This window comes from Coregonus lavaretus (genome assembly GCF_964263955.1).
Source record: "Coregonus lavaretus genome assembly, chromosome: 26".
NCBI lineage: Eukaryota > Metazoa > Chordata > Actinopteri > Salmoniformes > Salmonidae > Coregonus > Coregonus lavaretus.
This window is the reverse complement of record NC_140013.1, coordinates 29,646,789-29,660,383: the sequence shown is the minus strand read 5'-3', so window position 1 is coordinate 29,660,383 and position 13,595 is coordinate 29,646,789. Positions and strand designations below refer to the sequence as shown.

General features: G+C 41.9%; 1 protein-coding gene across 3 annotated transcripts in view; it reads left to right on the top strand.

The window, feature by feature from the left end:
* Positions 1–10,114, top strand: part of LOC311102280 (CUE domain-containing protein 1-like) — a 39,146-nt gene extending 29,032 nt beyond the window's left edge. For 2 of the 3 annotated variants that reach the window (XM_084143571.1, XM_084143572.1), the window contains exons 3-9: positions 879–1,006; positions 2,037–2,163; positions 2,295–2,568; positions 2,899–2,970; positions 5,817–5,906; positions 6,088–6,181; positions 8,133–8,340. In XM_084143571.1, coding sequence (XP_083999697.1) covers positions 879–1,006; positions 2,037–2,163; positions 2,295–2,568; positions 2,899–2,970; positions 5,817–5,906; positions 6,088–6,181; positions 8,133–8,259 — 912 coding nt within the window. In that variant the 3' untranslated portion in view covers positions 8,260–8,340. Of the gene's footprint in view, positions 1–878; positions 1,007–2,036; positions 2,164–2,294; positions 2,569–2,898; positions 2,971–5,816; positions 5,907–6,087; positions 6,182–8,132; positions 8,341–8,812 lie in introns of those variants that run through there. The other variant, XM_084143573.1, reaches the window with a different exon arrangement.
* Positions 10,115–13,595: the final 3,481 nt, after the last annotated feature.

The following is a 13,595-nucleotide window of genomic DNA, read 5'->3' as shown; positions in this document are numbered from 1 at the left end:
CGACCTCAACCCAATTGAGATGGTTTGCAGAGTAAAGGAAAAGCAGCCAATAAGTGCTCAGCATATGTGGGAACTCCTTCAAGACTGTTGGAAAAGCATTCCAGGTGAAGCTGTCATCAAGGCAAAGGGTGGCTATTTGAAGAATCTCAAATATAAAATACATTTAGATTTTTTTAACACCTTTTTTTGTTACTACATGATTCCATTTGTGTTAATTCAGAGTTTTGATGTCTTCACTATTATTCTACAATGTAGAAAATAGTATAAATAAATTAAAACCCTTGAATGAGTAGCTGTTCTAAAACCTTTGACCTGTAGTTTATGTTCCCAAGTATTCCCACGCATAAATAGAGAGGCATATCCCAAATGTAATCAAGTTTTGAAATGATTCAGTTTTTGTCAAAAACTGAGATGGGATTCTTGCGGTCAATTTGCAGTGTACAAATTATTTATAACTATGATCTGGCTCCCCGACCATCCGCTCAAGGAATAATTGGCCCACGGCTGAATGTAATTGGGGACCCCTGCGCCACATCCTCTGCTGGCCTACTGGCCTCTCTCCCTTCTGTTGTTGTTGTAGTCTAGGTATTAATCAATAATAAATCATGCATTGTGTACCACTACCACACATCAAAAATAAAGGAACTGCAACTCATCTTGTCTCACTAGAATATAAACAGTAAAGGCAGCCGTAATGCCTGAAAGTAGTGCTGTTTGTGTGCTCCAGTTATCTTATCAGAGACTAACCCAACCAGTTCCTCTCTTAAAACTGAAATGATTTATCTTACTGACATGACTGATTTTAAATGGGTAAATGTGTATTAATGTTATTGATTAGGAACATACTCTGTCTTGGTCTCCTCCATTCCCTGGGCCAGATTCTGGAGCGGACATTAGAACCGGACAGTTCCGACGAGGAACCGCCTCCCGTCTACTCACCGCCCACTTATGACATGCACATCTACGACAGGAAGTACCCAGAGGCCCCGCCCACTCCTCCACCAAGGTAAATTGTCATATTATCAGAGGAGGCTGGTAGGAAGAGCTATAGGAGGACAGGCTCATTGTAATGGCTGGAATGGAAAGAATTGAGTCAAACACGTTGTAACTTGTTTCCATGTGTTTGTGTTTGGTACCATTCCATTCCAGCTAATACAATGAGCCTGTCCTCTTATATCTCCTCCTCTGTACTATACTGTACAGTTCAACAGATCTACACAATGCCCGGAGAAGAGTTTAACCTATTAGTCGTCTGTCTATGGTAATCCTTTAATCCTGTATAGAATATGTGCATCTCGAACATGAACACTGATTACTTTATGAAAGGGAGGAAGGAAGGATGCATGTTTTTAAAAACCCAACAGGACCTTTTGTTCACATGCAGTCCCCTAGCCTGTACTCTTTAAAGCCCAGAGGAACAGAGGAAGTGGTCCTATGGGGCCCTGGGATTTACATGCTCTGAATTAGGAGCTGGGATCTGTGGATATCACAGCTGACCACATGCTCTTATTGTTAGTCATGGCTCCACCTGGTGGCCGTTTTAAGAACTGCAATGCTGTCGCCAGCTGGTGTGTTTGTGTAATTGGTGCCTGTGTATCACTGGACCAGTTAATAACAAACCTCCATGTAATTGAATTTGCTTCAAGCCCAAGTGTCCATGATTTTTTTATTCAAGACCATGTCCACATTTCTTCTGCTTCACACCACCAGCTGAGAGATTCACAATTATTGGCTTCTTGGACTGTACAAAGTAATGTATTAAATGTGGTGATTGCTGCTCAAAGGTGATTTTATTTATTGTAAAGACAAACAGACATTCATTATTTGTGTTTTCATGCATTGCTTACTTTTCACAGCATCAGTACACAATGTATGATGTGTGCATTTAGTTTTATTCTAGTATGACATGGCATATGCATCTATAATCATATTTAATAATAATAATATTATTATTATTATTTAGTTTTATTCTAGTATGACATGGCATATGCATCTATCTAGTCTGACCCTAACCTTTTGACCCTTGTCTGACTTAGGTTCGAGGCTCAGCCACCTCCAGGTCACCGGCAGGTCCGCAGCTACAGGAACTGGAATCCGCCGTTGCTTGGCAACCTGCCAGATGATTTCCTGCGGATCTTGCCACAGCAACTGGACAGTATACAGGTACACAGTGGATGTGAAGAAAACCACACACACACAAAAAAACATTAGCAGTATGACATCATCATGAACAGCTGCTTACAGAAATCAATAGCAACTAAATTCAACGTCTCTTTCTCCTCTCCTCCTCACAGAGCAGTCTGTCCCAGCCTGTTTCTTCCTCCTCCTCTTTGTCCTCCATCGCCCAGCGGACGGCCCAGGGAGGTGTCTCCAGGCCAGGGGCTGGTGGAGCCCTAGGGACCCCTGGAGGGCCAGGTGGTGCCGGGGGCGCGGAGGGGGAAGGCACGGAGCAGGAGCGTAAACTGAAACAGTACCTGGATGATGAGCGCATTGCCCTGTTCCTCCAGAACGAGGAGTTCATGAGGGAGCTGCAGCGCAACCGCGAGTTTCTCGTCGCCCTGGAGAGAGGTGTGTGTCATGCACAGATAGGCATACATGGTCACCTCCATGATATACTTTTAACACACTGAATACATGTTCAGGACACAGTAGGCTAGTACAGTAGTCACGTTTATGCTTTCTACAGAGCAAGTCAGCCACTGTTGAAAATGCTCCTCTCTCTTTCATGCTATGTTAGTTGCAACGTCCCTTGTGTAGTATCTCATGATGCTTCATCCTACAATAGTAAACATTTGGGAACCATGTGCCACTTTCATAAAGGTTTCTTAACAATAGTGCACATTAGATGCTGCTGTTTGTCACATATTGCATCATAACATCCAGCTCTCTCTGTTTTAGATCGCTTGAAGTATGAATCAAAGAAATCCAAGTCCAATCATTCATCTGCTTACATGGAGAATTCCACAGCAGGTAGATATCATTCATAAGCTTCAACAGTAAAGGTGGGTGTGCATGTGTTTGCGCATGTGTGTGTGCATTCTTATTCAAACACACAATAGGCCTACTCATTTCAATGACTTGGGGTTGTTTTGATAACATCACTGTAACATGTCCCATATCTAGCCACCGATCTTTATCGCTTGCTACCACTGGGTATGGCGAAAGCTTCTCCAAGTAGTTGTTGACACGATAAATAGCTTTCTCTGGACTGATTCATTTAGTATTTTATTAGGATCCCCAATTAGCCGCTGCCAGAAAACAAAACACAACAAATAATATACATAACACTACATAATACAAAATATACAGTGGGGAGAACAAGTATTTGATACACTGCCGATTTTGCAGGTTTTCCTACTTACAAAGCATGTAGGTACACTTCAACTGTGAGAGACAGAATCTAAAACAAAAATCCAGAAAATCACATTGTATGATTTTTAAGTAATTAATTTGCATTTTATTGCATGACATAAGTATTTGATCACCTACCAACCAGTAAGAATTCCGGCTCTCACAGACCTGTTAGTTTTTCTTTAAGAAGCCCTCCTGTTCTCCACTCATTACCTGTATTAACTGCACCTGTTTGAACTCGTTACCTGTATAAAAGACACCTGTCCACACACTCAATCAAACAGACTCCAACCTCTCCACAATGGCCAAGAACAGAGAGCTGTGTAAGGACATCAGGGATAAAATTGTAGACCTGCACTGGGATGGGCTACAGGACAATAGGCAAGCAGCTTGGAGAGAAGGCAACAACTGTTGGCACAATTATTAGAAAATGGAAGAAGTTCAAGATGACGGTCAATCAACCTCGGTCTGGGGCTCCATGCAAGATCTCACCTCGTGGGGCATCAATGATCATGAGGAAGGTGAGGGATCAGCCCAGAACTACACGGCAGGACCTGGTCAATGACCTGAAGAGAGCTGGGACCACAGTCTCAAAGAAAACCATTAGTAGCACACTACGCCGTCATGGATTAAAATCCTGCAGCGCACGCAAGGTCCCCCTGCTCAAGCCAGCGCATGTCCAGGCCAGTCTGAAGTTTGCCAATGACCATCTGGATGATCCAGAGGAGGAATGGGAGAAGGTAATGTGGTATGATGAGACAAAAATAGAGCTTTTTGGTCTAAACTCCACTCGCCGTGTTTGGAGGAAGAAGAAGGATGAGTACAACCCCAAGAACACCATCCCAACCGTGAAGCATGGAGGTGGAAACATCATTCTTTGGGGATGCTTTTCTGCAAAGGGGACAGGACGACTGCACTGTATTGAGGGGAGGATGGATGGGGCCATGAATCGCGAGATCTTGGCCAACAACCTCCTTCCCTCAGTAAGAGCATTGAAGATGGGTCGTGGCTGGGTCTTCCAGCATGACAACGACCCGAAACACACAGCCAGGGCAACTAAGGAGTGGCTCCGTGAGAAGCATCTCAAGGTCCTGGAGTGGCCTAGCCAGTCTCCAGACCTGAACCCAATAGAAAATCTTTGGAGGGAGCTGAAAGTCCGTATTGCCCAGCGACAGCCCCGAAACCTGAAGGATCTGGAGAAGATCTGTATGGAGGAGTGGGCCAAAATCCCTGCTGCAGTGTGTGCAAACTTGGTCAAGACCTACAGGAAACGTATGATCTCTGTAATTGCAAACAAAGGTTTCTGTACCAAATATTAAGTTCTGCTTTTCTGATGTATCAAATACTTATGTCATGCAATAAAATGCAAATTAATTACTTAAAAATCATACAATGTGATTTTATAGATTTTTGTTTTAGATTCCGTCTCTCACAGTTGAAGTGTACCTATGATAAAAATTACAGACCTCTACATGCTTTGTAAGTAGGAAAACCTGCAAAATCGGCAGTGTATCAAATACTTGTTCTCCCCACTGTATATTTTTTAAATGTCTGTCTCTTCACAGTCCCCGTCGTTCTGTAAGGTTTTCTTTTATCTGGTTTTTAAATATGGTTTTATTGCTAGCTTGATAGCAATAGATCCAAGATATGGTTTGGGGTTGACTGGGTGATTTGGCCCAAAAACTATGCATTTAGTTTGAGATATTGCTATTCTTGGGCAGCGGAATGACCTTTGCCTCCCTTCAGTCCTGAGGGCACACACCGTCTTCTAGGCTTAAATTTAAAATGTGGCAGACAGGAGCAAACACGTATTCCTCTATCAACTTCAGCAATTTACCATCCATGTTGTCGGTACTGGATGGCTTGTCCTTATTTATAGATGGCAACAATTTTTTCACCTCTTCCACACCATCTTTGCGGAACTCAAAACTACAGTGCTTGACTTGCAGTATTTTGTCCGTTATGCATGAATATGAGGGCTCAGCGTTTGTTGTTTGCATGTAATGCCTACGTTTGCAAATCTTGTTAACAAAAAAGTTATTGAAGTGGTTGGCAATATCAAAGGGTTTTGTTATGAACAAGCCATCTGCCTCAATGACGGTTGGAGCTGAGTTAGCTTTTTTTGCCTAGAATTTCATTTAAGGTACTCCAGAGCATTTTACTATCATTCTTTATATCATTTATCTTTGTTCCATAGTAAAAAAAAAAAAGTTTAGTTTAGATTCCATAAAGTCTTAAAGTGCCCGGATAATTTTTTCTACGAGGACTATAGTCACCAATTAAGACTGTACATGGTGAAATAAAAAATGGTTGAAATAAATTGTTGGTTCCCTACTCAGGTTCATTATCATTTGCGCATGTGTGTTCCTGTGTTTGTACAGTATGTGTGAGCACATGTTGTTTTGGTGTGTGTGTGCATAATATGTTTATGTTAGTGTGTTTTACGACTTCTCTCTTTGTTTCAGGAGAGCGCTGTGCATCAGGGTCGATAGAGGCTTGTACTGCTGTGTCAGATGATGCCATGTTCAGAGACAAACTCAAACACATGGGCAAATGTAAGGCATCCTCTACCGGCAGGCCACTCAATACACATTATTACCATCCCCTGTGTCTCTCTAGCAATGGCCAGTTAACTAACTCAATCAAGAGAACAGCATACTTAGGCAAACCCTTTTTACAATCCTTTGTTCCGGTAATTTATTTTGTGATGATACTGTTGTCGTCTCTCATACCTAGCAACAAGAAAGAAGCTGTTTGAAATCGCCAGATCATTCTCTGACAAGACTAAGAGAAGAAAGTTAAAAAGAAGAACGCTCCTGAAGCACCAGTCGTATCCTTCATTAACAGTCAATTCTAATTTCCCATCAGAAACATTGGACAATGATGGCTTTTTATAGAACTCAATGTTCAAGTATTCAGACCCCATGACTTTTTCTCTATTTTGTTAGGTTACAGCCTTATTCTAAAATTGATTTTTTTCCCTCATACCCCATAAAGACAAAGCAAAAGTTGGTTTTTAGAAATTGTTGCTAATTTATAAAAAATAAACAACTGAAATATCACATTTACGTAAGTATTTAGACCCTTTACTCAGTACTTTGTTGAAGCACCTTTGGCAGCGATTACAGCCTCGAGTCTTCTTGGGTATGACGCTACAAGCTTGACACACCTGTATTTGGGGAGTTTCTCCCAATCTTCTCTGCAGATCCTCTCAAGCTCTGTCAGGTTGGATGGGGAGCGTCGCTGCCAGCTATTTTCAGGTCTCTCCAGAGATGTTCGATCAGGTTCAAGTCCAGGCTCTGATTGGGCCACTCAAGGACATTCAGAGACTTGTCCCGAAGCCACTCCTGCGTTGTCTTGGCTGTGTGCTTAGGGTCGTTGTCCTGTTGGAAGGTGAACCTTCACCCCAGTCTGAGGTCCTGAGCGCTCTGGAACAGGTTTCTATCAAGGATCTCTCTGTACTTTGCTCTGTTCATCTTTGCCTCGATCCTGACTAGTCTCCCAGTCCCTGCCGCTGAAAAACATCCCCAAAACAAGATGCTGCCACCACCATGCTTCACCGTAGGGATGGTGGCAGGTTTCCTCCAGACGTGACACTTGGCATTCAGGCCAAAGAGTTCGATCTTGGTTTCATCAGACCAGAGAATCTTGTTTCTCATGGTCTGAGAGTCTTTAGGTGCCTTTTGGCAAACTCCAAGTGGGCTGTCGTGTGCTTTTTACTGAGGAGTGGCTTCCGTCTGGCCACTCTACCATAAAGCCCTAATTAGTGGAGTGCTGCATGGATGGTTGTCCTTCTGGAAAGTTCTCCCATCTCCACAGAGGAACTCTAGAGCTCTGTCAGAGTAACCATCGGGTTCTTGGTCACCTCCCTGATCAAGGCCCTTCTCCCCCGATTGCTGTTTGGCCGGGAGGCCAGCTCTAGGAAGAGTCTTGGTGGTTCCAAACTTCTTGCATTTAAGAATGATTGAGGCCACTGTGTTCTTGGGGACCTTCAATACTGCAGAAATGTTTTGGTACCCTTCCCCAGATCTGTGCCTCAACACAATCCTGTCTCAGAGCTCTACGGACAATTCCTTCGACCTCATGGCTTGGTTTTTGCTCTGACATGCAATGTCAACTGTGGGACCTTATATAGACAGGTGTGTGCCTTTCCAAATCATGTCCAATCAATTGAATTTACCATAGGTCGACTCCAATCAAGTTGTAGAAACATCTCAAGGATGATCAATGGAAACAGGATGCACCTGAGCTTAATTTCGAGTCTCATAGCAAAGGGTCTGAATACTTATGTAAATAAGGTATTTCTGTTTGTTTTTTATTTTTATCAATTGGCCCTGCCAGAGCCCGGACTTGAACCCGATCAAACATCTCTGGAGAGACCTGAAAATAGCTGTGCAGCAGAGAAGAATGGGAGAAACTCCCCAAATACAGGTGTGTCAAGCTTGTAGCGTCATACCCAAGAAGACTCGAGGCTGTAATCGCTGCCAAAGGTGCTTCAACAAAGTACTGAGTAAAGGGTCTGAATACTTATGTAAATGTGTTATTTCCGTTTTGTATTTTTTATACATTTGCAAAAATTTCTAAAAACCAGTTTTTGCTTTGTCATTATGGGGTATTGTGTGTAGATTGATGAGGGGGGTGGACAATTTAATCAATTTCAGAATAAGGCTGTAACGTAACAAGATGTGGAAAAAGTCAAGAGGTCTGAATACTTTCTGAATGCACTGTATGTATCAATATCCAGTTCTTTAGGTTTTTCCCTTGACCATAGCCCCTCTAAGACTGGGCACAGCCAACTCCACAGCCAACCTCCTGGAGGATGTGGAGGGAAGCCCAGAAGATGGCCAGCCCAGAAGATCAGACACTCAGGAAGACAATGTGCCACACAAGGAGCCGTTGTCATGGTGAAAACCTGTGTTCTTCCCTGTTGGGAATTGTATGGCTTTACTCTGTGTAACTACTATAACTGCTCTAATCAACCATTATTAGGGGGAGGGGGGTTGTTGAAATCAGGGGCGTCACTTTGGTTTTAGAAGTGGGGGGGGACATAATATATATATATTTTTTTATCCAGTCGGATAAACACTCCAAACAGCCTACCTGACCGCTTGGAGGCATCCGCATGTTCCTAAAGCACACCGTTGCCTTGTTTTGTATCATATTTCAATGATAAAACTGGGGGAGACAAAAATGCAATTTCAGAATGTGGAAATTTCGCCATTGAATGTAGGGCCCCCTGGTTGAAATAAATCCTTTGTTTATAATAATAATAATAATATGCCATTTTACAGACGCTTTTATCCAAAGCGACTTACAGTCATGCGTGCATAATTTTTTTTGTGTATGCGTGGTCCCAGGGATCGAACCCACTACCCTGGCGTTACAAGCGCCATGCTCTACCAGCTGAGCTATAGATGGGCGTTTTGACTGTAATCTGACAAACATGTCACCTCCATTTCAGATCCTCCAAGGCTGCACCACATCAGTGTTTCCATGGTGACAGCAGAATGACCCATGGCTGGTGGCCAAGTAATACTTTGGCTCCTCCCTCCCCTAACACAGACCAGCCAATCCCAGGCCCAGAATGACCTGGGACCACCCCCTCGCCCAGGAGGAGAAGAAGCAGACTGCTATCCACACACCACCTCTCCTTAACTCTGACTGTTCATAACCGCATTGGATTACCATTATAATCTCTGTATCATAACTCTTAGTTAATATATGATTTCATATGTAAAGGGCAGATGCATTAGTCTTTTGACTGTTCTGTATTTTTTTGTATCAGCTCCCTTTAATCCCCATTGCTGAAGGCATGGCAGCCTTGGTGATGATGATCTTACCAAATGGACTCATCTAGTGTTACCAGTCGAATCTCTCTTATATGGCTGGGATAGGTCACTCCAGAGCCAAAGTGTGCACAAGCACCTCTGAAATGTCCCATAATAAACCATGTTCACTCCCATTACCCATTTGTTGCTATGCCCATTTGGTCACAGTTTTAAACAGACAGTAACCAGTGATGATGTTGCACGTTTTTAAACAACACCTCAAGTAGAATCACAGCTCAATCCAAGTTCAATCCCATTGTTCCTTTTTCCTGAAAGTTCAGGACACAGAAACAACTTGTAAACAGAGAACCTAACATTACATTCAACATTACAGTCGACCCCACCTTGTAAATCTGGAGTTGCCTTGGGGCAATTTGACGAGATGATATCATCAGATCTGTGTGCGTCAGTCAAGGGGTTGTTATTCAAGTTGCCCTGCTCACATGTCAATAAACCCTTCTGCTGCACCCCCCTATATCAAAGAGGCATTCCAACCTGTCAAAATAGTCACTTGTTCCTAGCGGGTCATATTTCATCCCATATTGTTGTGTCAGTGTAGCTAAATGCCAAGCGTTCCCTTTAATCCCATTTCAGGAACTCTGACAAACTTCTTAAGATTTCATTTGAACTGAAATATCCCTCAAGCTACACTGACTGCCATATATACAGTTGAAGTTGGAAGTTTACATACACCTTAGCCAAATACATTTAAACTCAGTTTTTCACAATTCCTGATATTTAATCCTAGTAAAAATTCCCTGTTTTAGGTCAGTTAGGATCACCACTTTATTTTAAGAATGTGAAATGTCAGAATAATAGTAGAGAGAATGATTTCTTTCAGATTTTATTTCTTTCATCACATTCCCAGTGGGTCAGAAGTTTACATACACTCAATTAGTATTTGGTAGCATTGCCTTTAAATTGTTTAACTTGGGTCAAACGTTTCGGGTAGCCTTCCACAAGCTTCCCACAATAAGTTGGGTGAATTTTGGCCCATTCCTCCTGACAGAGCTGGTGTAACTGAGTCAGGTTTGTAGGCCTCCTTGCTCGCACATGCTTTTTCAGTTTTGCCCACAAAATTGTCTATAGGATTGAGGTCAGGGCTTTGTGATGGCCACTCCAATACCTTGACCTTGTTGTCCTTAAGCCATTTTGGCACAACTTTGGAAGTATGCTTGTGGTCATTGTCCATTTGGAAGACCCATTTGCGACCAAGCTTTAACTTCCTGACTGATGTCTTGAGATGTTGCCTCAATATATCCACATAATTTTCCTTCCTCGTGATGCCATCTATTTTGTGAAGTACACCAGTCCCTCCGGAAGCAAAGCACCCCCACAGCATGATGCTGCCACCCCCGTGCTTCACGGTTGGGATGGTGTTCTTCGGTTGCAAGCCACCCCCTTTTTCCTCCAAACATAACGACGGTCATTATGGCCAAACAGTTATATTTTTGTTTCATTAGACCAGAGGACATTTCTCCAAAAAGTACGATATTTGTCCCCATGTGCAGTTGCAAACCGTAGTCTGGCTTTTTTATGGAGGTTTTGGAGCAGTGGCTTCTTCCTTGCTAAGCGGCCTTTCAGGTTATGTCGATATAGGACTCGTTTTACTGTGGATATAGATACCTTTGTACCTGTTTCCTCCAGCATCTTCTCAAGGTCCTTTGCTCTTGTTCTGGGATTGAATTGCACTTTTCACACCAAAGTACGTTCATCTCTAGGATACAGAACGCGTCTCCTTCCTGAGCGGTATGACGGCTGCGTGGTCCCATGGTGTTTATACTTGCATACTATTGTTTGTACAGATGAACGTGGTACCTTCAGGCGTTTCGAAATTGCTCCCAAAGATTAACCAGACTTGTGGAGGTCTACAATTTTTTTTCTGAGGTCTTGGCTGATTTCTTTTGATTTTCCTATGATGTCAAGCAAAGAGGCACTGAGTTTGAAGGTAGGCCTTGAAATACATCCACAGGTACACCTCCAATTGACTCAAATGATGTCAATTAGCCTATCAGAAGCTTCTAAAGCCATGACATTTTCTGGAATTTTCCAAGCTGTTTAAAGGCACAGTCAACGTAGTGTATGTAAACTTCTGACCCACTGGAATTGTGATACAGTGAATTATAAGTGAAATAATCTGTCTGTAAACAATTGTTGGAAAAATTACTTGTGTGATGCACAAAGTAGATGTCCTAACCGACTTGCCAAAACTATAGTTTGTTAACAAGACAATTGTGGAGTGGTTGAAAAACAAGTTTTAATGACTCCAACCTAAGTGTATGTAAACTTCCGACTTCAACTGTATCTACTCTCATGCCTTTTTCAATACAGCATTTATATTCTAACCCAATCTTGTTGAGAGTAAGGAGGGGCGCATATTGCTGAATTCCAGTATTATTAATAAGTACACAATAATATAACTATATAATATGCCAGTGATATGTGCACATTGTTGATAAACATGTTTTGTTATGTGGTGTATTGGGAAATGAACCGCTTGTAATGTGAAGTGTTGGGTATGGAGCAAGCAGAGCAGAACATGATATGGATGATGCCTCTGTGAGGACTGGCATTGATCTTGATTAAAGATGCTGTTGGATGTATCGGTAGAAAAGAGAAGGCTGATGATGACCTGTGCTGTGATATGAGCTTCAACAGACAGTCGAGGTAGATTTAAAATCAACCCTTTGAGCCACTAGCTGATTCGCAAGGTTTCACGTTGATCCGTCAATTTCCCAACTATTGGAAATTATTACCGGCTGCAGTCTGATTCTGAAGCCTTCTACCCGAAGTGTGCTCTTTGCTCACAATCGTTAAAAAGGAAGGGACCAACTGGTGTAGGAAATATGGTGGCAACTCCCTCCTCCATGCTTATAAGAATCCAATGTTTTACAATTGATTCGTAAGAGTGAGCAAGCCAAGTGCACTTTGGGGAGAAGGGTGGGGAATTGGAACACACCAATTCATCCACTCTAACTTCTAAAATGGATTTACATGTAAATAGTTGATTTGCTACCTCTCAAATTATGATGTATCCACGATTGAAAAGTATTGAAACTTACGTTTTTACTATTGAAATTTAAGATGGTTCAAATCAAATCACCCATTTACAAATTTTCCTTGATTCAGGAATTATACATGTTTTAACCCCTTCTCTGTCAGGGATGTTGACATTGGTGATAGGTCTGTTTGTTGTACATACGGAGAAAGTTAAAGTATTGATTGTGTGAAGGGAGGCTGAAACCGACCCTTTCAGTGTTCCTTTTGAAGTCTGTTGATGTTATGGATTGGGTTTGGAATTTTGTTCCTTAGACAATTTCTGTGTGTTGTAATTTTCTTGTTTGTTAGTTTTGCTCTCAGCACTTCTCATACAGGTCTTCACAAACTCTCTAAAAATATTTGCCAATAAAAGGAGTTTATTGCCCATTCCATAATGAAAAAGATTTGCCACACTGCCATAATGTTACCCAATCATTTGTACTGTTATTAAACAACAGATAGGGGGCACCATTATCAAGCTTACTCAAACTGCCATCAGACTATCAATTTACCTTCATTGTTACTGTCATGCTATTCACACATATCTATATAGGTATTTAAAATGGGCTTTTATAAAAAAAATATATATAGCTCTTACTGTACCAGACTGTTTCAAATGTCACCCCATGATATTGGAGTGCTTTCATTTATTTCCATAGAAGACATTCTAACTCATATCTGCAGCAACCGAGGGAGCATCAATGACAAGACGCAGGTTATGTTTGTTTACAAAAGCCTGTGACGTTTCACCCACGGACCAGTCAGCAGGTCTATGTCTGTCTATTCCAACATTACATGATATCAGTTAGTCACCAAGTGCTTGCACTCCATTGGTCTATTGCTTAGATTTGTTCTTTTCAGAAAAGAGAAGTGAAAATGTTATGTTTTGTATCTTCAGTTCCAGGCTTTTGATTGACATCTGTACATGAGTGCAGTTTTGTTATTGCACTGTCCAGGGCTACACTCGTCTGCATGGTTTTGTGATGTGATTTAAAAATGGCTTGATGTTTGATGGCTGCTCATAGAAACTTGTAGATACGTAATCCTCTCAGGGAAGTTACCATCTTCTTTCTACTGTTCTTCCATTTCCAATTTGTCCGACTTGGTAAAAGCACAATTAAGAATCTAGGATGGTAGTTTATTCCATCAGAAGCTTCAAATATCATTTTGGTGGCCAGACATTTCAAATGCTGGACCTGTGCGATAGACCAAAAATGTGCATATAGGCCTAGTTGTTGTACGGTAAAGAGCATACTCAAAGTAATTTCTCACTGTTTAACCTTTTAACCTTTTTCTGACCAATAGACACACAGCACCACAAATGCTTGGTCAATGATTTTTGTTGTTGAGATGTTTCTTAGTACAGATTATTCTATT